Raw genomic sequence first — 21,757 nt, 5'->3', positions numbered from 1 at the left:
CGTTCAAAATTTAACAATGGAAATAATTTTTAAAGTAACTTATATTTTGAACATTTCGTTTTCTGTTGGAAGAAACACCAATATTATTTGTATTTCTCAGGAAAAACAGATATTGAGAGGAGTATTTGTGCAAGATTAATGCTGGATCAATTATTAATTGTTTTGAAAGGATTAAACATGTTTGACCGTAAAAATTGCACAACTTGAAGAGCAAAAGATAAAAAGTTAGGTAGTTAATTGCAGGTAAAACAATCCGTTTTACGCTGTCGTCTGTGAAAAATGAGATCGGCTGGAGCTGTGACTCTGGTCGGCAACAGAAAGAAAAAATGGTCGGTGGTGCACGTAGCCTGTGAGGCGGCAGTAGGGGCGGGGGTGCGAATCGATGGGGCGGGTGGTGACGTCGCGGACGACGTCACGGATGACGGGGGTCGAGCGGCGCGAGGGTTGGAGAGGGGCGGGCGTGACGTCACGGCTGACGTCACGTCAGCGCTGGTTTAATAGTTGGTGTCTTACCGGCCGGCAGCATTGAGTGTCGCGGAGTGGCGCCGAGCACACATGCTTGTCTAGATGAAGAGGGAGTGCATGCGGTTCCTCAGAGAAGATGTCTTGTGGACGGACAGCCAGCACAGCAGCAGCCAGGACTCGGTGCTAGGCTCGGATGGCAACGAGCTTGAGCCCAGCATCCTGTTCATCAACAAACTCAACCTTCGGTCGGCAGTCATCGACGTGGGCGACGCCGACCGCTACCTGCCACTGCGCCGGCCGTCGGCCGGCCGCCTCCTCGGTCTGTGCGGCCGCACGGCCAGCCTCGAGAGCAGCACCTCGGCCGCCTCGTCGTCGCTGCCGCCCTACTGCAGCGAGGACGAGCTCGACGACAAGACCGCCCTTTGCTCGCCAACAGGTAGCATGCTAAATCTCTTTCCTATATATATTATATATGCATATTTGCTTTGGGAACTTTAATGACGGTTTCGCATTCTCTAAACTCCTCGGGGCCACTGCACTTCCCATGCGGCAGTTTTATTTTTATCTGCTAATTTAGATTCTAGTGATTGAAGAGTGTGTCAAATTTTTCATTTGCAAATTGGAAATTAAACCAAAAGACTCTTGGCTCAGGTAATTTAAGAGATAAAGAGTGGTCCGAAAATAAAATGAAAATTCGAAACAGTTAAATTTTGTACCATATAAGCTTCTATTTTTAACCCTTCTGATTCTAAACTCGGTAAATTTGATTATCTTAAATGGCGTATTTTGCAGATTCATTGATTTAAAAAGTGTCTCTCTGTTAGTCTGAATTGAAAATGGTCAAATTAAACTATGGGCAGCGTGCAATTTAAAATAAATTCGAAGCAGTATAGAAATTTATAACATTTTTTTTATAAATCAGCTCTGTGGTCATAGGGTACTTTCCAAATGCGAATTTCGCAAGTGCAATTGAAGTCAAATTATCGGATTGCACAACAAGTGCAGTAATTGCTTTTTGACTGTGCAGTAAATTTCGCAAATTTCCTAGAAGGAACCTGACCCATATGTTTATTGCTTTATTAAGGCTGTGCAGCATCCGCGGGTCTCATAAAGCGATAAAAGATTTCCTAGCTCGGTCGCGTTTTGCTTTTTGCCTCGCGCAGATTAATTCAATTTCAGGGGTCGTGGGATGCAGCTGCACCCGAAACCGCATCTTCCAGGTGTTTTGTTGTTGTACCGATTTTCACACGAGCCGCTAGCTTTCTAAATTACCCTTGCCTGCGAACGAGGATGGAAAAAAGAGGAGCAGCCCGCGAAAAGGAGCATTGGAAAGGCAGATGCGATTACGCAGACGAGTGAGCTTTCACTGTGACCCCCGGCTGACCTCGGCAGGTAACCTGCCGCGCCATGGGATGCTGCAGACGCCTCCAGCGAAAAGAGAGAGTGATCCTCCTCGATATCGAGACAAATCACGTAACCAGTCCCGCGCCGCCGTAACGCAATTATTATTAATTTCGGCGACTCCATTATTTATTATGTAAAAACGGCCCATTTCACGGCCGCTTATGCAGATTGGAACATCCGAGCAGCAATCGCGCCTTCACCTCAGGAAGCGAGCGACCTGCCGATGCTGCCGCGCTTGGCCAATCGCACTCAAATTGGCTCCGTTTCTCAATCGCCGCTCAGATGGATGCTAACGGGTCTTTGAACCCTTCTCAAACAGTAAACAGCCTCTGCACCCTTCGGCAGGTGTTCTCTAGGGGTGATCACCGGTTGTAAAAATAAATTATTTTTCAACTTGCCGCGATCATTAATATCAGGAATGAATGAAAAATCTTCTCGATTCATTTGATTTTTATTCATTCACATCGAAAAAGTTATTTTTGGCTCACAATTAAAAGCGAAAGCATCTTTCCTCTTCAACCCCTTCTCAAAGGGTGGCTTCTGCGCCTCGAGAGGGTTTGCTTTTCAGCAGTGGAAGCCCGAAATCGAGCGAAAATGATTGCAGTGGCGGCGCCGGGCGCAAATTCATTTTTCATGAATGACACCCCCGCAGCCCGGCATAAAAGCGTGGTGCTCACAGCAGGGCTGGAATGACGTCACAAACACCGCATGCTTGACGTCATTAGCCCCCGGTCCATTGATTTCCCGGCAATGACGTCGGCTATTCCCTCGCTCTCCTCATTGACCGCGGCCGCTATGCACAGTATACTGTATTCTCTGGCGCGCGGACACACCGCATGCGTATCGGTGACGCAACTTCCAGTTCCAGCGCCGCGATAAAACAATGCATTTGATGAGCGAATTCCCGCATTTCCGTCCGTTTGGGGTTGACTCTCTCAGTTCCTAATATAAATCTTTGCATCAATTCCGTGCTCCCATAGGAAGGATAGTTTGGCTTTATATATTTAGAGTTCTGTAATATCCTCAGAATAATATTTTAAACATTTTCACTCGAATAGATTTAGTTATTTGATTTTTTAATCATGATTTTCAGGTTTTCTTTTATTTCAGTGTTAGGAAAATTATGCTTGTTTTAGACTTGCTAAAAGTAATGTTCTGATTTTTTTAAATTTTGCTTTAATCGGGAGAAAATAAATTATTTTAATGTCAGATTGCTTCTTGAGGTTTATTGCTCCGTTAAAAATAAAAATTTAAATCCAGACTTCACCCTAGTTGCGGTCAAAATCAAGGAGTTGAACTGTATTCGTTTCCTAGTTTAATGCATGACTATTTTACTGTCTGCCTGGTTCAAATGGTACTCATGACATATAGTTCGTTGGATAAAAAGTTGATCTTTGAGGAACAAAATGTGCATTAAAAATAAATCCTCCGTACTAATATCATGAATTTTCGTATCAAACAGAACTTTGACATGAGGTAATTTAAGAACCGTCTGTTTAATCACAGAAAAAGAAATGACTCGCTTTTCACAGAGATAGCTGAATTTTATTATTAAATTTAGGCAATGAAGAAATTAGATCAATTCCGTATGTTATTTCATCTCATGTAGATGAGAGATGATCCAATTTTCCCCTAGTCATGCGTGCTGCATTATCTCCAAACCCCGTAATCTATTTTTATAAATGAGATAAGATGCAACTGCAGAATTGACGCAACGAGAATCCCAAATTGACAAAATTGCCACGGTCGCGGCGGAGTTGCACAAAAGCGAGAGAAACTTGGGCCTTCGCACAGACGGGAGAGTGAAAGGGCGAATTGAAGGCGCGTTGACCCACAACAAACGAACAAAGAGGCAAACACGAACCAACGAACGCGGTCTCTCCCGTTTGCTTTGGCCGGGGGTGGATGAGGGTACGGTCCCCGTGACGTCACCAGCCGCGCTGACGTCTTTGCTGCCGGTGACGTCACCGCCACAATCGATGGCCTCACGCGCACCCTCGCGCCTCTGCACGCGCCGGGGGGTGGGTCCGCCCGACGCGCCCCCGCACTCTATCGATTCCAGCCAAAATCTGCACCCGGCCGAAAAAGAGCCACTGTTGCCGACGCCGAAAATGATCAATTTTCTTTATAGTCGTTTCATTCCAATTTTTTACTTGTAGCTTAATTTTGCAACAGTACTACATCAGCTGATGTACATTTGGTGTGAAAATAATTGACTCGAGAAAAAAGCATTCTATGAAACTGCCGTTTCGCAATATATACATATACTCAAAAAGCCATTTAAATATAATTTAAACGATTCGAGGCAAGTTTGCGCAGTGATCAGTGAATTAAAGATTATTTAATGTAATTTATCTCGTTCTTGCAATATTTTGCTTGCTCATCTTTTGCCAATTACCGCATTATATCCTTTTGACTTCTATGTATTGTTTATTGACTTTGAAAGAATAAAGATATATAATGATTATTGAATTGATCAAAACCACATAATGTTTTCGTGGCAAAATGTAGTTAAAAATTATTTGAAATAGACATTAAATAATTCAATCTAAACTATTTATTATTTGAATAAAATATACTAACCATGAAGCACTTCTTGCAATTATTACTAAAATAAATTTTAATTCTTTTTCACTAATTGCGGCTCTATATCCCCATCATTTTATAACATTGCAATAATTAACTCATGTTTGTACAAAGCAAGAATATGAAACCTCATGTATGTGGAGCAAATCTTTTTTCCTGTCGATTCGCGCGGAGAATCAATGACGTCAGACGGGCGCGACAGACACGGGGCGAAAAACATCCCCGGGCCGACCGCAGATGGCACGAAGGGGTTGCTTCCGTAATGGCGCTCGAGCAGAAATAGCCGAAGGAAATTTCTGCAATGCTGCTTGTTACCAAAGCGGCTCAAAAGAATTGTTGGGTGCGTCGCTCCTTGTCTCTTCTCGCGGCGAGAAAGAATAGCATTAGATGCACTGCTTGATTCTCTCTGATTGTGCAAGCGATGAGTGCATTCAAAGACTGCCGATTGAATTCGGCTGCAAAAATACTGATGCCGTCGAAAGCGGGCTTGGCACCCATACAAATTGGGGCCAAACGGCCTGCCCAGGGAATTAAAATTTCTCAGAAACAAAGACCGATTTTTAAATTAGCTGCTGGATTTTTTGCTTGGTGTTAGTCATGTTGCTCTATAAATTATATCATATTTCAGATGATTTCGTAGAAATTTTAATTAGAAACAATTGAAAAAAATACTTCCATTTGGTCCGTTATTGAATATTAATTTTAAAATGCTAATTCCACATAAATAAGATGCAATGTAAGTGACAGATTGTTTATTATTATTTTATTTAATAATCCGTCATTCAAATAACTAAGTAAACAAAAGAGGCATCTCGTAAAGAGAGAAATCAATGACTTGTTTTTCCACTAATTTTGTCAGTCATCCCGACTGTGCTGTCATACACTCGAAACTATTAATCAGCGGAAAGGCAAACAATTACAATTTCACTTTCACGCTGTTGAAAACGGACAATTGAAGCGCGCGCGTGAGCTGATTGACTCATTTTTCGCGCGAAAAAAGAATGGATTATGGTCCTTGATTATACACAGCGCGAAAAAATGACTGGCAAATCATGCAAGTGCAAATTGCTGCGCGCGTGGATTAAATAATAATAACAATTTGAAACTGTACTTCAATACTGAAGGAAAAGTGTGAGAAATCTTCGGTGTAAGAGTGCCAGAGGTCGCCGCGGATAATAATTGCACTGTTCTCCGAAAACTCGGATTCGAAACAATGTGAAGAGAAATGCAATTTGCTGTTTCGTCCGTCATCCTAATATTTTCAATCACTAGGAAATGGTAATAATTATAAAGTTCCTCAAATTATCCAATGTATTTAAAATCCAAGTATTTTCCTCCTGCATTTCGCAATCATCTTTAATTGTTTTATATTTACTATGTCCAGGTGAATTATTATGTAATGCAGTCGGCAGATAATTTTTCTCCAGCACCAAAACCCGAGCTCCGCGCGCGAAGGTGAAAGAGAAACCTACCAATTTGCACTCTAATTGACTCTTTGGTTGGCGGATTAAACGGTGCAATTAATCGCTCACACACGATCCGCGTTTCCACACTCGCGTGCGATTTGGCGAGGGAAAAAATAATGGAAAAGGAGCAGCGTGCCGAGAGTAAATTGTCGGCCGGTTTATTTTGGCCGTAGCGCGAGAGAGAAGAAGTATTTTGATGCATCTTACTCTCCGCTGGCGGCTGCAGCTGCCGGACAATTCAATGACCAACGCCAAGAACTTGGCACGCCGCTACACCCAATTTAACCCTCTCCGATTTGAATTCACTTAAGCACTTATTTATTATTGGTTTCAGCAATTACAGGCGGCTACCTGATTAAAAATGTGCAATTAATGCTCGTTTTAGTTTTTCTCACATGCGCATTAATTTTGAGTGTGATGTTTCATTTTGTTTTATAAATTATCTCCCTATTTTGATTATTCACATACAAAAGTTAAATTAAGCTATGCATTTTTCTTTTGGCAGACCTATGATTGCGGTTTCATTGACTAAAAGTTTACAAGACAAATAAAGTGCATCAATTTAATTCGAGGCCAAAAACTAGTAATATTTTTGACTATAGTAATTAGTTCATTGGCTTATTGTATGAAATTAAGCAACATTTCATTTCTAAAATGTGCTATAATAAAATCATGACCAAGGAACTGTTACATTTCAGATCTTGACAAATTTATCGAAAAATTAAACGGTTTTGTCAATTTATTTCGATCCCTCTCTAATCGTGATCTATCTAATGGTGTGCGAATTACGAGCTAAATTTCCATTCTGGAGAAACAAATCGTGATTTTACAATAAAGAGACAATTGATGTTCACCGCTTGATTAGCATGCAAAAGTTTTTGGGCCGATTTTCTCATAAATTAAACGGCAACCTGGGAAATTGTAAGCTTTTTTCTTAATTTTAGGATAAACGATTTTTCACAAATTTCCTTTAAATAGCTTTACTTGTTAATGCAGAAATGTAAAACGCAATCAGAAGGCAATTACCGGTGAAAATAAATCCGTGCGAGGCTTAATTATCAGTTTGCAAAGAGCGGATTTTATAACCCGCGAAGTGCAATCGACGGCTTATTATTATTTCGACGGCGGAGAGAGGGCGAGTTATTGAAACGAGATGACAATGGGGCGGCTAAATATCAGGCCGTCTCCTGGGGGTGCTTGTGCTCACGGAGCGCGGCACCCCGGCTGAATATAAGGCCGGTGGGCCGGCCGAGGGCCACACACTCGGCCCTCAACCCCCGAGCCATGTACAACGCGCTCCACAGACACGGTAGCGACGTGACACACTCGATCGTGCGTCCCGACACTAACGCAGACGCGCCCACTTGTGTTGCAGAAGGAAGCAGCAGCTGTCCGAGTCCGGTCGGCGATGACCCTGCCCTGCAGCTAAGCCCGTCTCCGCAGCTAAGAACGGCGCTTCCCGCCTCCCCGACCCCCACCTTCAACCGCCTCTTCCCTCGACCTAGACAGGTAAGACGAACGCACTATAATTTTCTTTCGTTTTCTTGTTATTTGCAATTTTTCTTAAAAATAATTAAAAAAAATAAATTAATGGCAATTCCGAGATTCCTTAGAAATCAGGGTACTATTTTTCAAAATTTCACACACTTTGCCACAAAAAATTATTACAATTGAGGATGAATTGTGTTTTTAAAATTCCAAGTCACAAAATTAAGTAATTTTTCTAGACGCATCCAGTCTCTTGTTGAAACTGTTTCAAAATAAACACAATGCATCCGTTTTTAAAAGTATTTCTAGCCACAATTAAATTTCAATTTCAAGGTTGGAGTTTTTCTATAGTTTTCTAGTTCTGTCTGTGTGTATATTTGTGATGAAGCTTAAGTGTTTGTTTGACGACATGTGTTGTCCTACAGTAAATATTTTGACTTTCGACACGCTCCGTGGCGCGCTGATGCTCTTTTAAAATCTCTCTCATTCACAAGAGCACTCAAAGGGGTGGAGAGCGCGATTACGCTTTGTCAACGGGCCCATTAGATTAACAGATGGGCACGTTCATCACGCACCCTGCTGCGTGTATATCGGATTTCACGCCTCGTTCTCTAAAAAGCAGCTAATCAACCCCTATTTTACCCTCTTGTTAAGTGGGATGGTTTAAACGTAGACCTGATTATATGTTGATTCGATCCTTTGAACATAATGATAAGGAAATTTTAATCAAGTTTTAATACATTTATTTTTATAAAAAGAGGAAATTTAATGTCCTAAAAATACTAACCCGCACTGAACAGTTTTTTACTCGATATAAATAATTTTATTCTATTCAAATTTAAGTTAACAAAAAAGTTGCTTTCAACAGAGAAACTATAATGTCTTCGAGGAATTTTTTTTCCCTAGCGAGGCGGATTTTGCGATCGGGGTGCAAGGTGCGCGTGGCGGAAGCAGCGGAGCGTTGCATGCGCTGTTTTATTAGGGGCGGCGGAATAAAACGCGAAATGTCAACGCGGGCAGCGAGCCACGGAAAATGACTCCGTGGAGGGGACGTTCATCAATCCGGGCGTCGAATTAGCGCCGCCGCTAATTCCCTCGGCCGATCAGCCGAGCGTGCCGAAAGTGCCCGCCTAATGAATTTTCCCTGCAAGCCGCATAGCAGAGAGCTCAATGCACGCAATTTTTCGTCTTATTGCAGAGCCAGTCAGACTTCGTAGACCTGCTCTCGGCCTCCTTCGCCGAGGACGCACGACCCCAAGGCCACCCCCGCCAGCCTCAGAGCGAGCCCCCGACCTTCCCACCCCCGCCCCCCTTGGACGCCTTCCAGGAGGTGGAACTCTACCAACAGAACTCGTATCAGCAGGCTGAGCAGGTACAAACTGCGGATTTTTTTTATTAAATTCACTCGTCAAGAAATCTTGATTTTTTAAAGGTAAAGGTTTCTATAGAATGTTAAGTATTGATAAAGAGACTGCTTACTTAAGAGTTAATATTGATAGCAAAATTCCAAACAAAATGGTTTTTATGACAGTCGGAAAATCACACGAAAAATAATTACGCAAGTGTTATAAGTATGACGGCTATTGATTTTTTTAGCATCTATACTAATACGAGAAATTTCTTTCAAAATTATTTTTATAGCTTAAATTTTGCACTTCCAGGATATAAAAAAAACACCGCTTTTGAGTAAATCAATTTAAAGGAGAGTTTATCACGGAATCTCTCTCGATTCACAGGTTCATCCTCGAGAGGCGGCCCAGTCTTTCGGCTTCCAGCACGAGTCTTCACCGACCCACGGCCCACCCAGCCCTCTGCCCAGTTTCCAAGACACGTACTCGCCGCGTTACCGTGGCGGCGGCCCTGACTCGACCGGCGCCGACTCGGACCAGGCTTCGTCGCCGGCGCCACCGTCCGTCAGTACCAGCCCACCGGCCACCCTGCATCTCGCGGCCGCCTTCAAGATGGCCGTCACTGGAGAGCCGGCCACCCTGAGATCTTCAAGCCACCTCGGTGAGAATTCTACCATGATTGTTGCAAATGCCAAAAACTGTTTAATAATATTCCAAGCATCTTTGTCTTTCGTTTAAAATTAAAATCAGGAATTGTTTTAAGTAAAATTTAAAACAAAATACAGCCAAGAATTTTTTAACACATTTCAGTTAAATATTAAATTTAAAAAAACAATTTATGAAATTAATTTAAATCAATAACAAAAATTCCTCATGTTTTCAGACACAGACGAGGACATGGAAAAGAGCAATGAGTTTGCGGCGCCGTCTAACTACTTCTACCAATTCGGCGCCGATGACTACTACTCCGATTACCCGTTCGCCGGCGCCGACTCGCACCACGCGGCGCCAGGTGGCTGCTTCAAAGGCGACACCCCGCAGCATGACTCGTACAGTCTGCCGCACTTCCCGGCAGCGAACGGCGCCGCCGTGGCGCCGCCACCTGCCGACCACCGGCAGCGCCGCGCCTCGCTGCCCGTCCAAAGGGCCGCAGAGTCGCCAAACGTCGCAACCTCGCCGAACGCGGCGCCCACATCGGCGCCATCGCGACGCGGAGCCGCTGATAAGGTGAGATCTTAAATTTGTTGCGAATTTATGTGAAAATGTTATTTCGTTTGATTTAATGCGATAGTTTTTTATTTCTTCAACGTTAAAAAAGGGTTTCTAGGTGGTGAAAAATGACACTGTAACTATATTTTACTGCGTGGGAGAGATAATTGTAATTTCAAATAAGTTTCCAAAGTAAAACATATCACTTTTTTCTAGTTTCCTGGGTGAGAATCTCTCGAAACTGTTAAAACTCTAACAAATAGCAGAAAAATATTTGCATTTTGAATTAAAAATTTGAATGAGAAAATAACAAAAAATGGTGATTTTGGTATCAAAAATCTTGATAGTTTAATGACGAAAAGTAAATTTCTCAACACTTAAAGGCTACAAAAGCACTCTTTTTTAAAGAGCTTTTGATTATTCCTGTTGAATACTTTTAAAAAGTTCAGGATGTTTATTTGTGAAGCTTTATCAAACAGTCACAATTTTACGCTTCCGCACAAACACATTGCGTATAAATCGAAGCTGCCACCGCAGATATTTTACAGGCATCGATTCGTTCCAATTGCGCACCACTTGACAGTTTTTGCGTCGGTTCGGTTGCAGGGCAACGGGACGTCGCAGTTGTGCGCGGTGTGCGGCGACACGGCGGCGTGCCAGCACTACGGGGTGCGCACGTGCGAGGGCTGCAAGGGCTTCTTCAAGCGGACCGTGCAGAAGGGCTCCAAGTACGTGTGCCTGGCGGACAAGAACTGCCCGGTGGACAAGCGGCGGCGCAACCGGTGCCAGTTCTGCCGCTTCCAAAAGTGCTTGATCGTCGGCATGGTGAAGGAGGTGGTGCGCACCGACCTGCTCAAGGGCCGCCGCGGCCGTCTGCCCTCCAAGTCCAAGACGCTGCACGAGTCGCCGCCCAGCCCGCCCGTCTCGCTCATCACGGCGCTCGTGCGCGCCCACCTCGACACCTCACCTGACCACGACAATCTCGACTACTCGCAGGTGAGAAAAAACACTCTTCGGCATACATTTCTAATTTTTCTTATTTAATAATGCTACAATTTTTTATAATCTGATTGGTATATAATGTTGACAATTGCTGTTTTGCAGTACTGTGCTGCGCCGATCATGCCGCAGACAGAGGCTGAAAAGGTCCGTCAGTTCTACAGCTTGTTGACCACATCTGTCGACGTGATTCGCTCATTTGCGGAAAAAATCCCCGGCTTTGCCGATCTCAAAAAAGAGGACCAGGAACTGCTCTTCCAGTCGGCATCGCTTGAGCTTTTCGTCCTGAGGCTAGCCTACAGGTGAGAATCGAAAATTTGAATTATCTTAAAGTTAAATAATTAAACTGATTTTATTATCTTTAAAGGACCCGGCCGCAGGACCAAAGACTCACCTTCTGTAACGGCGTGGTGCTCGACCGACAACAGTGCGCCCGCACCTTTGGCGACTGGCTGCCGGCTATCTTCGAGTTTTGCGCCTCGCTGCACGCTATGGAGATCGACATTTCAGCCTTCGCCTGCCTCTGCGCGCTCACTCTCGTTACTGGTAAGAGAAAAACGTTTTAGATCTTGCTATTAATTCAACTCAGCACAATAATTAACGCTACAAACCTGTAGTGTTTTTTAATAACGCATTTATTTATTAATTTTTACCATTTGAATGACTTTTATGTTTTGCTCTTGAGATACTGTTTTTGTTTAAAAAATTTAGCTAGTTAAATTTGCATCCAAAAAATTATGGAAAACTACATTGGAAAAATTAATACTTAGAGATTTCCGCATTGATTTCTTGATTTTTTTATTGAAATCGATCGCACATTCATAAATGTATATATTTTTAGGTGGTCTGAAAGTTTATTTTACAAAATCAATTTTTTAATCCAGAGTTCACAAATTTTCCAATGCGTATAAAAATGCCCAATAGATATTTGCAGCAAAAACAAGCTGGATATAAACCTACTAATTTAGGGCTTTCAGTATTTTGCTGAATTTGACTCCGCCATAAGTCATTATTTGCGCGAAAAAAGGAAAAGAGAATTAAAAGCGGTAATAAATTCATTTCATTTTGAAAATCAGCAGAATATATTTTTTAAAATTAGTATATTGGTTCAACCAACATCAAATATTTATGATCATGCGAATGATTGGAAATTCAAGACATTTAAATTTTCTGTGCACCTACGACTCACTACACAATATTAAGACTGGATATACCGGCATATATAAAATTGGCAAAAAAAGCCTTGCAACATCCGAAACCTTTTGTTTTATGCGTTAAACCTGTTAGCTCTTAAAAGAGAGAGTTAGCTGATTTTGATTGGGTCATCTCCGTTTCATTATTTAAATTTTCATTCCACATTCTTGCGGCAATACAGTCAACTCTTTTGCAGCATCTGTCTACTCCTGTGTCAAACTCACTAAAAAGTTTCGTCTGCTCTGGATTACAGAACGTCACGGGCTGAAGGACACGCGCGCCGTGGAGCAGCTGCAGATGAAGATTATCGGCTCGCTGCGCGACCACGTAACGTACAACGCGGAGGCGCAACGCAAGAACCACTACTTCAGTCGGCTGCTGGGCAAGTTGCCCGAGCTGCGTTCGCTCAGCGTGCAGGGCTTGCAGCGCATTTTCTACCTGAAGCTGGAGGAGCTGGTGCCGGCGCCGCCGCTCATCGAGAACATGTTTGTAGCCAGCCTTCCCTTTTAGATCTCCTTTATTTCGTTGTCGTTGTTGCTGTTGTTGTTGAAGTTGTTGACGCCGGCCGCGGAAGGCGCGCCGGCGTGCGAGAGCTAGAGCGTGTGCTGACAAATGGCTGTTAATATTTTCTCATCCTTCCGAGGGAACCGCGGTTTCGATTCCGGAACTCGCACGGGTCACCTCGGACCACGTGTTCTCCCATCACATTTCAGTACGTGTGTGCGAAAGCAAGCAAACTCGCGAGACATGAGTGCTGTTGACCGCGAGGGAAAACTAGACCGACCTCCTGGCGAGCGCAGAAAATTTTCAAATTCATGCCGAGATGAGGCTCTAGTTTTCCTGCACGGATCATATCACTTCATATAAATATGTGAGATAAATAATATATATATATAAATGTATATTGATCGTGTAATTTTAATTCAAAAACACTGTTTTCAAAGAGACTGAGCGAGGATTTTCTGCGGAGAGAGGAAATGTGATGTCGTACGTAAATATTAACATAAAAAATGGTAACAAACGGGAAGAGAGAATCTTTTTAAATGACAGTTGGTAACAATTTATTCTTGTACTGCTCCAGACGCGCACCTCTATTCAAACTTTCATTCATCTCTACGTGAGCGTTGTTAAAAATGGATAATGTCTAATGGTGTTCTCTCTCTCCCTTACATTTTCGCGAGTTTGTACTTTAAAGTGTTTTCCCCTCCGATGAATCGACGACTGGCCGTGCGAAACACGCGGAAGAGAGAATGACTAGTTGACACAAATGCAAGACTTCTAGCTACTTTACCCTGATTAGGACCTTGCAAAACAATCAATAGCACAAAAACCCGTGAAAACACAAAACATATAAATAATCTTTTAGCACAATAAGACCAGTTTCCGAGTAAATTTGTTTCCAACCGGACCAAAGTCGCGGAAATTCTTAACATCATTTCCACGGCGGTCTCCAAGCGCAATAAATTCGAATTCGCCTGTGCGCAAGAACGTAGTGTTCGCCTGGAGTTTGTATTGAGCAAAACTTCTTTTGACACATTGAGAGGCAAAATTTATGTTTAATAAATTCGAAAACTTTTTTCCATCTGCATTTGATCTGAAACATTACCGTTGAAAATGAAGCTATCGTCGAATCACTGCTGATTTGCTTAGTATTAAAAATAATTTCACGCGTGTTCATGGTGTGATCTAACACTGCAGACTGTCCGAACAGGCGAATTAGGTACCTATAACAGTAGCCAGTTAGAAAGAAAGAAGCACGTTTTGCAGCAGACACTTATTAGCATTTAGCAGGAGTAACGATTTTAATCGCATAAATAGACATTTAATTATAATTAGCAGCGCAACACGGTCCAAATTACATAGCAATACATACGCAGGTGTTAATTTAGTGCAAGTAACTTAACCACTTCCGACCCTTTCATTCTGATATATATAGTTCATAGTTTTGTATTTCTTCGGGGACACGACCGTATAAAGACACGCATTTGATGCACCTTACAATTAGCTTATAACTCTAGCGAGTAGCGCAACACACACTGTCATATCAACACACCGTTTGTAAAAGTAGATAATGGAGTATTCAAGAGAGGGCAATCACTGCTTTGGTTCGGTCTTTTCGAAAAGTTTGAAACAAAAATCAATTATATTCTCCTCCTTCTCGAGCACGTTTTGGTGTTTTAGTCTTACAATCATATGAAAAATAATTCAAAAAATAGATGAATGATGAAAAGCGTTTTGGCTAAAAATATGTGCGTCAGATATTATTCTATACAACATACTGTTAGGTGTTTTTTATTCACGAAACTTTTTACGGAACTTTTGAAACTATTATAGATTTGTGAAAAAGAGAGAACTCGGAGAAGCTGTATTTTCTACTTGGAAATTTTTAATTCTAGCTTTTAAGATTTTGGGCCGCCTTCTCTTTTGTCACTCGCAAAAGTTTGAGTCGCACGCGCAAAACTCGCACAAAAGGTGGAATTTTGTGAAAAGTCCACGAAGAGAGGACGCGCGGCCCAAAAGTGAAAAGAAATACGACGAATTGGCACAAAGTGTTAGACGCGATTGTGTATTTTTTTAATTTTAGTTTTCTAAACCAAAGAAATTGTGTACTTTTTCAGCTATTTTGATTGCCTGTTTGTTTGGCGACAAATGTTTCCTTAGAAAATGACGAAAATCTGCTAAAAAGGTGAAAGACACGGCACAAAAACGAGTGCGCCTCGAAATTGTACTGTAAATGAGCCCACTCGGATGGAGAAGAGTCCCTTGTCAGACAAGAAATCAATAATCCAGCAAGATCAATGGCTATAATGAATGTGTATATTTTACTTCCTTTTGTTGACTATTGAAGTTTTATCATCATATTATTCAGTACGTAATAGCACTATATATATTTTGCAGTGTATAAAATAAAACACAATCAAAACCATACAAAATCTTGTTTCAATTTTACTCGAAACCTCCAGCTCATGAACTTAAATCATATAATCCGCATGAGCATTAACACTAGCTCATTTAATTCATGCTTATTTAAACCTTGGAATTCATTAAAATTTGTTCAGAAAAAAAATATTTTCAAAGATCTCTTTTGAAAAATGCAAGTTAAGTGGATTTACGAATTAGGCACGAAATAAAATAAATTTTACGAAAAGTACGAATGTCACAGTTTCGACTAAATTCTGTTAGCGTCAATTTTGTGATTAGGGTTATTAAAGCTTCTACTACTTTTTGAACTGCAAAAACAAAGTGATTAATCAGTCTCATGTTTAAAAATTATTTTTTCACATCCAGTATTTAACAAACCTATCAATTAGTCAATTAAATTTGATTAAAAAAGATACAAACTTTATAGTTGGGTTAGTTTTATCTCTTCTGTTAGAACGATCCCACTTGATTTGATTTCAATTGGTAAATTTAAATTTTGTGTTGGAAAATGTATATTCTTTTAATTCTCTCCGATTTTAATAGTACCTTCCACACGATCTATTATTTGTATATTTAAAAATTAAATCTGCTGGGTAAAGACCGATTATAATCTCATCAAATGGATAAGCTAGTGCGCAGTTGTGTATCGTATTTGATGTATATACGTCATGATTTTGAGTCCAGAAATATATTGAATCCAAGATGTGTGTGTGTGTATATATATATTTAAAAGTTCGAATGAACAATTCCATGAGTTAAAACAGTGAAAAATATAAATCTGATGAGTGACTAAGAACAATTAAAATGACACCTCTTTTATTCTACAAATCTATTTTATTTATTTGGAAGATGTTGATCGTGCAAATTCCTCGTTGAAATCAATTGCAGCATATGAATGTAACGTTTTTGTGCAATAAATATAATTATAAAAATTGATTGATTGTTTCAATATTTGCATTGAAAAGGGCTTTTTCGACGCTGATAATTTGCAACTCATGCCGAGCGCAGGATTGATTTTGGACGGGAACCGCGACGCAGTCCGGGCGAGGGAGACGCAACTACACACACACATACACACAGCCAGCGAGGTGTGTTTTGAGCGCGCACGCGGCCGCCGTGCGGGATAAATCTGCAGAGGAGGCACCTGGGCACGCATCGATCGGCCAATTGCCGAATGTGGCGGCAGTCGGCGCCGCGGCAGCGCCGATGGAATACGCACGCTTATTGCGACGTGTGCGATCGCGTATTGATTTTGTCATTAGGCCGAACGGGCGTGCTTATTGGACGGCGTTAGAAAATCGATAATCCAGGCTGAATTGATCGTCGGTTTGCAGCTCTGGCTCGTCTCGCAGTCGGTCCCGGCCTCGCACGGCGGCACACACACACGCGCGCGTCTCGCCCTGACGCCAGGTCGCCATGAGTCTTGCCGAGCAACCTGTCGAGGAGGAAAACTTCCAGCTCGTGTGGCACAACCACCAGAGCAACTTCCACGAGGTTTATTTCAGATTTACCCCTCTTTCCAATTTAATTTCAATCATCCAGGAAATGTCACAGTTTTAAATTTATTCCACCTTTCCAATTGGTCTATTTGTGATTTTAAAAATTGAAATTGGTCACTTGCACATTTCGTAATGAGGTGCAATTGTTGCCAATAATCGGATTGTCGGATTATTTTGCAACTCAGCCTCCCGCCAGCCAGCGATTTCAGCAAGTTCGATTGATTTGTCAGGTGGTGGGCGACCTCCTGACCAGTGAGGCATTCGCTGACGTGTCGCTGGTGTCCGAGGGCTGCATGGTGCGCGCCCACAGGCTCGTGCTGTCCGCCTGCAGCCCCTACCTGCACGGCCTGCTGAGCGCGCTGCCCGCGGCGCCCAACGTGCACCCCGTCCTGTTGCTACCCCCCGAGGTGTCGCTCGGCACTCTGCGCACGCTCCTCGCCTTCATGTACCACGGCGTGGTGCACGTGCCGCACGCCGCGCTCGTCGCCGTCCTCCACGCTGGAGACATTCTCAAGGTTTGTCATTTTTTTTTTTACCTAAATTAATATAAATTCTTTTCTCAGGCTTTGAAATGGTACCAATTTATCATCATTATTTTTAAATTGTATTTTTGTCATTCTTTCCTAACCAAGCACTTATATAAGGCATTTTTAATTAAAAATATGTAGCTATATTAGGACAGCTAAAAAGAAAGATAAAATATTTTTGTTATCCTGCATAGTGTCCTAGTAGACAGAAGCTTGACTTGGGAATATAAAACAAAACAATTAAAAATTGTTATTTCTGGAGCAATGAGAACAAATATTTAAAATTCAATGTTGCCAACATTGTATTATTTTAAAAATTTGCAAAAGAGTTATTTCCTTTAATTTTCCAAGGAAAGAACTTCTACCATGGAAGGTCAGAAAACATTTCGTTTTAAGAGGTTAAATTTTTCCGTGTGAAAATATTAACACCTTAGGTGGACAACAGAGTTTTTAAATGAATAACTTTTTAAATAAGAGAGTGTCAATAAATATTTATCAAAGAAAAACAAAGTAGTTTTATCACAGTTCAAAACATGCTAAAATGCAAAAGGCAATTCACAGTTGATACATATATACAGCCGAGCGAGTTATTTACTTATGTATTCTAATTTTTGTAAATCGTTAAGATTCAAATATATGGCATTGAGTTATTTTTTTGTGGTTTTAGTCTAACTCTAAGATGCCTGAAAAATCAATTTTCCTAAAGATATTTTATCAGTTGCCGTGTAAAATAATCGATCGACTGAAATTTACAATTCTGATATGTACAAGCTTGACTGTTATCAAAGTTTTTTGCAAATAATCTCATTGATTTTTTAGTTCTAAATATGTATATTATTCCCTGCGCATGTGCGTACTTTTTTGCTAAAATTTCAGTCATGAAAAAAGGCTAAGTTTCACTGCAATTTGTATTCCCTTTCATGCAAAATTTCAAACCTAAGCTTAAAGAAAAAATTTGATTTTAACAATGTGAAAATTAAAAATGTGGCACATATGACTTATTTAATATTTAAAATTAAAAAATTAAAAATAGTTGTGGCTTTATTTTTCGTGCATGTTAATTTAAAAAAACCGTCCGGTCTGTATTGCTTGAGTGAAAATTGAACATTTCTATGCATTTTGAAGGTGCGAGGATTATGCAGAGAGGATGCTCCGCCGCGGGAAACTCCCTTGCCGCCTCAGCCGACCCCTTCTCCGATGCAACCCGCCAGGCCCGATTCTGTGCCCACCCCGGTGAGACAAACACACCTTCGTGTTGCGCATTTCCATATTTATTACACTATGAATTGCAGCAAAACCAAGATCAAACGTCCTGCGTCAAGGAAGAGCCATTCGACTGGAGTCTGGAGCAGGTGGTCCAACACCACCTGGCAGAACCTGACAACCCCGAGAAACAAACTTTGCCGCTTTCCACCTGCAGCGCGCACTACCAAAAAGACAAAAGCAAGGTTAATAATCCTTCGATCTTTCCGTCTAGGATATTAAAGACGTTTTTTTAAATAGTTTTTAATTGCCAAATTAAATTTGATTGACTTTATTCTTTTGCAGAAAGAGAATTTTGATGAGGAAGAGCCAACCCCGCTGGAGTGCGAGCAATGCCATCAGGTATTCCCGCATGCAGCGCAGTGGGTGCGCCACCTGAAGATCCATCCGCCAGTGGCCGAGCCACTACGGCCGGCCAAGCCGCAAGCTGTGCACCAAAAGGTGATGCCGAAGGTGACTGAGAAGCGGCTCAAGTTCGTGGGCAGGAAGGTAAGGCTGGTAAAATTAAAAAAAAACTTTTTCCTCTCTTTTAATTGTTAAATTTCCAGTGGAACAATTAATTGATCTGTATGAGTGCAGTTTTTCTTTGACCTCATACCAATTTTGTCCTTCAGCCTGTGACATTTAGTCGTCTAGTCAAACTGAGATATTATTTAAAAATTTCAGGTGCGTGTCGGTCCATTGGAATCAGCCACGGCGCGGGCCCGGCGGCCGCACTCGTGCTACAGCTGCGGCAAGCGTTTCTCGTCGCGCGCCTCGCTCTGCATCCACAGCCGCACGCACACAGGCGAAACGCCATTCCGCTGCGACCTCTGCGACAAGGGCTTCAACGTCAAGAGCAACCTGATGCGCCATCTGAGGACGCTGCACAACCGCATAATGACGCCCAGTCCCAACTACCTCGAGCCGGCGCCCACGCCTTAGGCTCCGCTCTTTCCTACGGCCTCCCAAGTTCTCTGAAAGAACTTTTCAATCTACTTTTCGCCTTTTGTGTAACTCAGATCGGCAATCTTTCGCAAAGGATTAGCAGCTTCCAATTTTACCTAAACAAGGCACCTGAATCAGAAAGTTTTTATTAGAAATTTCTATTCAACTTATGCATTGGTGCCGATTTTAAAAGTGGACCACCTGCGCAAAAATTTAAAGATTCCTAAATATTCGAGCTCCTTGCATCTTCCATGTGGCTTGATTCTTCCCTTAGATATGTAAATAGCATATTTTTGCTGTAGACTGGGAGTTTAAATGAATTTGCACCAATCTCGCGAATAATTTGCACCTGTTAGGAAATAATTAAGAATTGATTCTCTCAGCTTTAGCAGCTTCAAAGAAAAATGAGTTACTCGAAAGGCGAGTCCAACGGAAGGAAATTGAGCCTCGATTTAAAAATTAATGTTATATTTGCGTGGCTATCAAGTTATTTCCGCAGCTTCTCATTGCTCAAAAGGTGTTTCTCGGCTATCTGGAATCTGGATGTAGTTCCTTGGCTCCGATTTTGACTCTGTAGCATAAGACGCTATTTCAGTGGTACGTACTCGTGTCAAATAACTGACTAAGATTAAGGCAAGACTTTTCACTGTGCATTTCGGTAGCATTTTGTCTCTTTCTCCATGTGCCGACATCGAATTTGGCTGATAATCAAAAGTGGAAAGTTTTACAAAACTCTGATGCATGCAACAAATTTTTATATTTTTCATGTGTACCTGCATTAGCTCGATATGTGTAGCACTTAGTTTCAATAAAAAAGATTCAACTCTAACATGTAGTCGTTTATATTAAATCTTGACCCTCAATAGCTCATTTTGTATAATATTATGCAGCCCATGAATGACTGGAACTCAAACTGCAAATATTCTTAAATTAAGCAATCCTTCCATTTACAACCAGGTCCACTGTCAACTCTACTTGCCAAGAAAAGGCAATTCATTTTACTTCTCACCAACTTACTGGTTATAATAATATTAAATTAAAGTCGCGAATCATAATAAAAAAATTATGCACAATTTATTTTAATTACACTAGGAGTTACAAGCTTACGGGAATCAATAAAAAGGTAAATAATACTCAGTTTTCTTCATCATCAATTTTGGGAGCCAGGTAGTAACGGACATGACCAATTTCTCCAATGGCGTACTCCACAACCAGAGGGACGTCAGCCGACAAGGACAATTGGACAACGGCGGACAGGGGAGTGGCCTTGGTGAAGTGGTTCAGGTAGCGGCACGCGAATGTAAGGGACACAGGCTCTTGCATTTCAATGGTCACCGCTTCCTCTTCTTTGTCCACGTTAGAGGTCTGCGCCAGCTTTACGTTAGCTGAAAATTAAATTAATTATGCATTAACCAATACAATTTCATTTATAGTCAAGTTTGCAACCCCTTGATAAATTGATAATCTGGCCATTACCTGATCCAACAGTGCCTGATGAAGAAAACTTGACTCCCTCCTTGGTGCATGAGATGACTACAGACTCGCCGAATTGGCTCAAGTCACGGCACACGCGAGCAAACTCAGACGAGGGCATTCTCACCTTGCATGCGTAGTCTGTTTCCTGAAGGTCATTGTTAGTAACCATTATATAAGCCGGCAATGTTGATTGACTTACAGGAATGCCTAAGTGTTCTTGGTCGAGATTCATCAGTTTCATTTCATACTCCGAAACCTTTCCCTGATCTTGGGACTCGAAGACAAAGGTCACCATGTCCGCATTGTCCTGAGCCCTCATGATTAAAATATCGTCGTTTCCGGCGCACTTAAGGATTTTGGTCATACTGCAGGAAGGTTGTATTCAGTACATTTTAAGAAACAGTGAAGGGGTTCGGACTGACCTGGTCAGGTTGATTCCCATGGCAAGGTTTCTATCACATCTGTATTTGTCGAAGCCATCACTTCGGAGGCTGAGGGATACCAAGCTGACGTGCGAGTTGTCCATGGCCTGCAGTTGGATGCCCGAGTCCGAGCAGTCGAACGAAGCCTCAGAAATAAGGTCCTTGATGGCCTCAATCACCTTCTTCAGGATGGAACTTTGAGCGAGCTTGGCCTCGAACATGTTTGTGGACTGTTTTGCGGCGATTTAAGATGGAATTAGAAATTTAAAAAGGGACGAGCAGCGAAGAGTTGCGCTGAGCGAGTAGCTAAGGATAAGGATTGACGAGCTGTGAGCGGGAAAAACAACACGAATCTGGCGGGAAGCTGGAAACCTCAAACGTGGTTGCCAAATGCAATTGAGTTAATTGATGTGGTTGGTTACAATGGTTACGTTAAAAGCGCTATTTCAAAGGTGCAACACAAATTATAAATTTTTTAAAATACTTATTAAAATAAAAAAAATGCATGAATTCGGAATAGTCAATGTATCTTTCGTTTCTTTATTTTTTTTTAAATATCAG

At 41.7% G+C, this 21,757-nt stretch overlaps 3 protein-coding genes across 4 annotated transcripts; 2 read left to right on the top strand and 1 right to left on the bottom strand.

Annotated features, from left to right (window-relative positions):
- Positions 1–533: 533 nt before the first annotated feature.
- Positions 534–16,016, top strand: LOC135940835 (probable nuclear hormone receptor HR38). Of its 2 annotated transcripts, none has more exons than XM_065485910.1 (9): positions 534–901; positions 7,297–7,430; positions 8,608–8,781; positions 9,146–9,419; positions 9,642–9,985; positions 10,574–10,963; positions 11,072–11,268; positions 11,334–11,512; positions 12,414–16,016. In XM_065485910.1, exons 1-9 carry the CDS (start codon positions 568–570, stop codon positions 12,668–12,670), a joined length of 2,283 nt encoding a protein of 760 aa, XP_065341982.1. In that variant the 5' UTR covers positions 534–567; the 3' UTR covers positions 12,671–16,016. The 2 variants fall into 2 exon arrangements, with proteins under 2 accessions (XP_065341982.1, XP_065341983.1); XM_065485911.1 differs by lacking the exon at positions 534–901 and adding an exon at positions 7,104–7,230.
- A 168-nt stretch (positions 16,017–16,184) lies between these two features.
- On the top strand, positions 16,185–20,127 carry LOC135940840 (zinc finger protein Xfin-like). The gene is made up of 6 exons (XM_065485926.1): positions 16,185–16,576; positions 16,812–17,096; positions 18,234–18,341; positions 18,401–18,556; positions 18,657–18,860; positions 19,038–20,127. Exons 1-6 carry the CDS (start codon positions 16,499–16,501, stop codon positions 19,293–19,295), a joined length of 1,089 nt encoding a protein of 362 aa, XP_065341998.1. The 5' UTR covers positions 16,185–16,498; the 3' UTR covers positions 19,296–20,127.
- Positions 20,128–20,347: 220 nt separating this feature from the next.
- Positions 20,348–21,529, bottom strand: PCNA (Proliferating cell nuclear antigen). Its single transcript, XM_065485368.1, has 4 exons — positions 21,197–21,529; positions 20,974–21,139; positions 20,775–20,919; positions 20,348–20,683 (listed from the first exon to the last, which is right to left on the bottom strand). The coding sequence occupies exons 1-4, from the start codon at positions 21,415–21,417 to the stop codon at positions 20,433–20,435; spliced, it is 783 nt and encodes a 260-aa protein (XP_065341440.1). The 5' UTR covers positions 21,418–21,529; the 3' UTR covers positions 20,348–20,432.
- Between the last annotated feature and the right edge of the window lie 228 nt (positions 21,530–21,757).

Source organism: Cloeon dipterum, chromosome 3 (assembly GCF_949628265.1).
Source record: "Cloeon dipterum chromosome 3, ieCloDipt1.1, whole genome shotgun sequence".
Lineage (NCBI taxonomy): Eukaryota > Metazoa > Arthropoda > Insecta > Ephemeroptera > Baetidae > Cloeon > Cloeon dipterum.
This window is presented reverse-complemented; position numbering and strand designations above follow the sequence as displayed.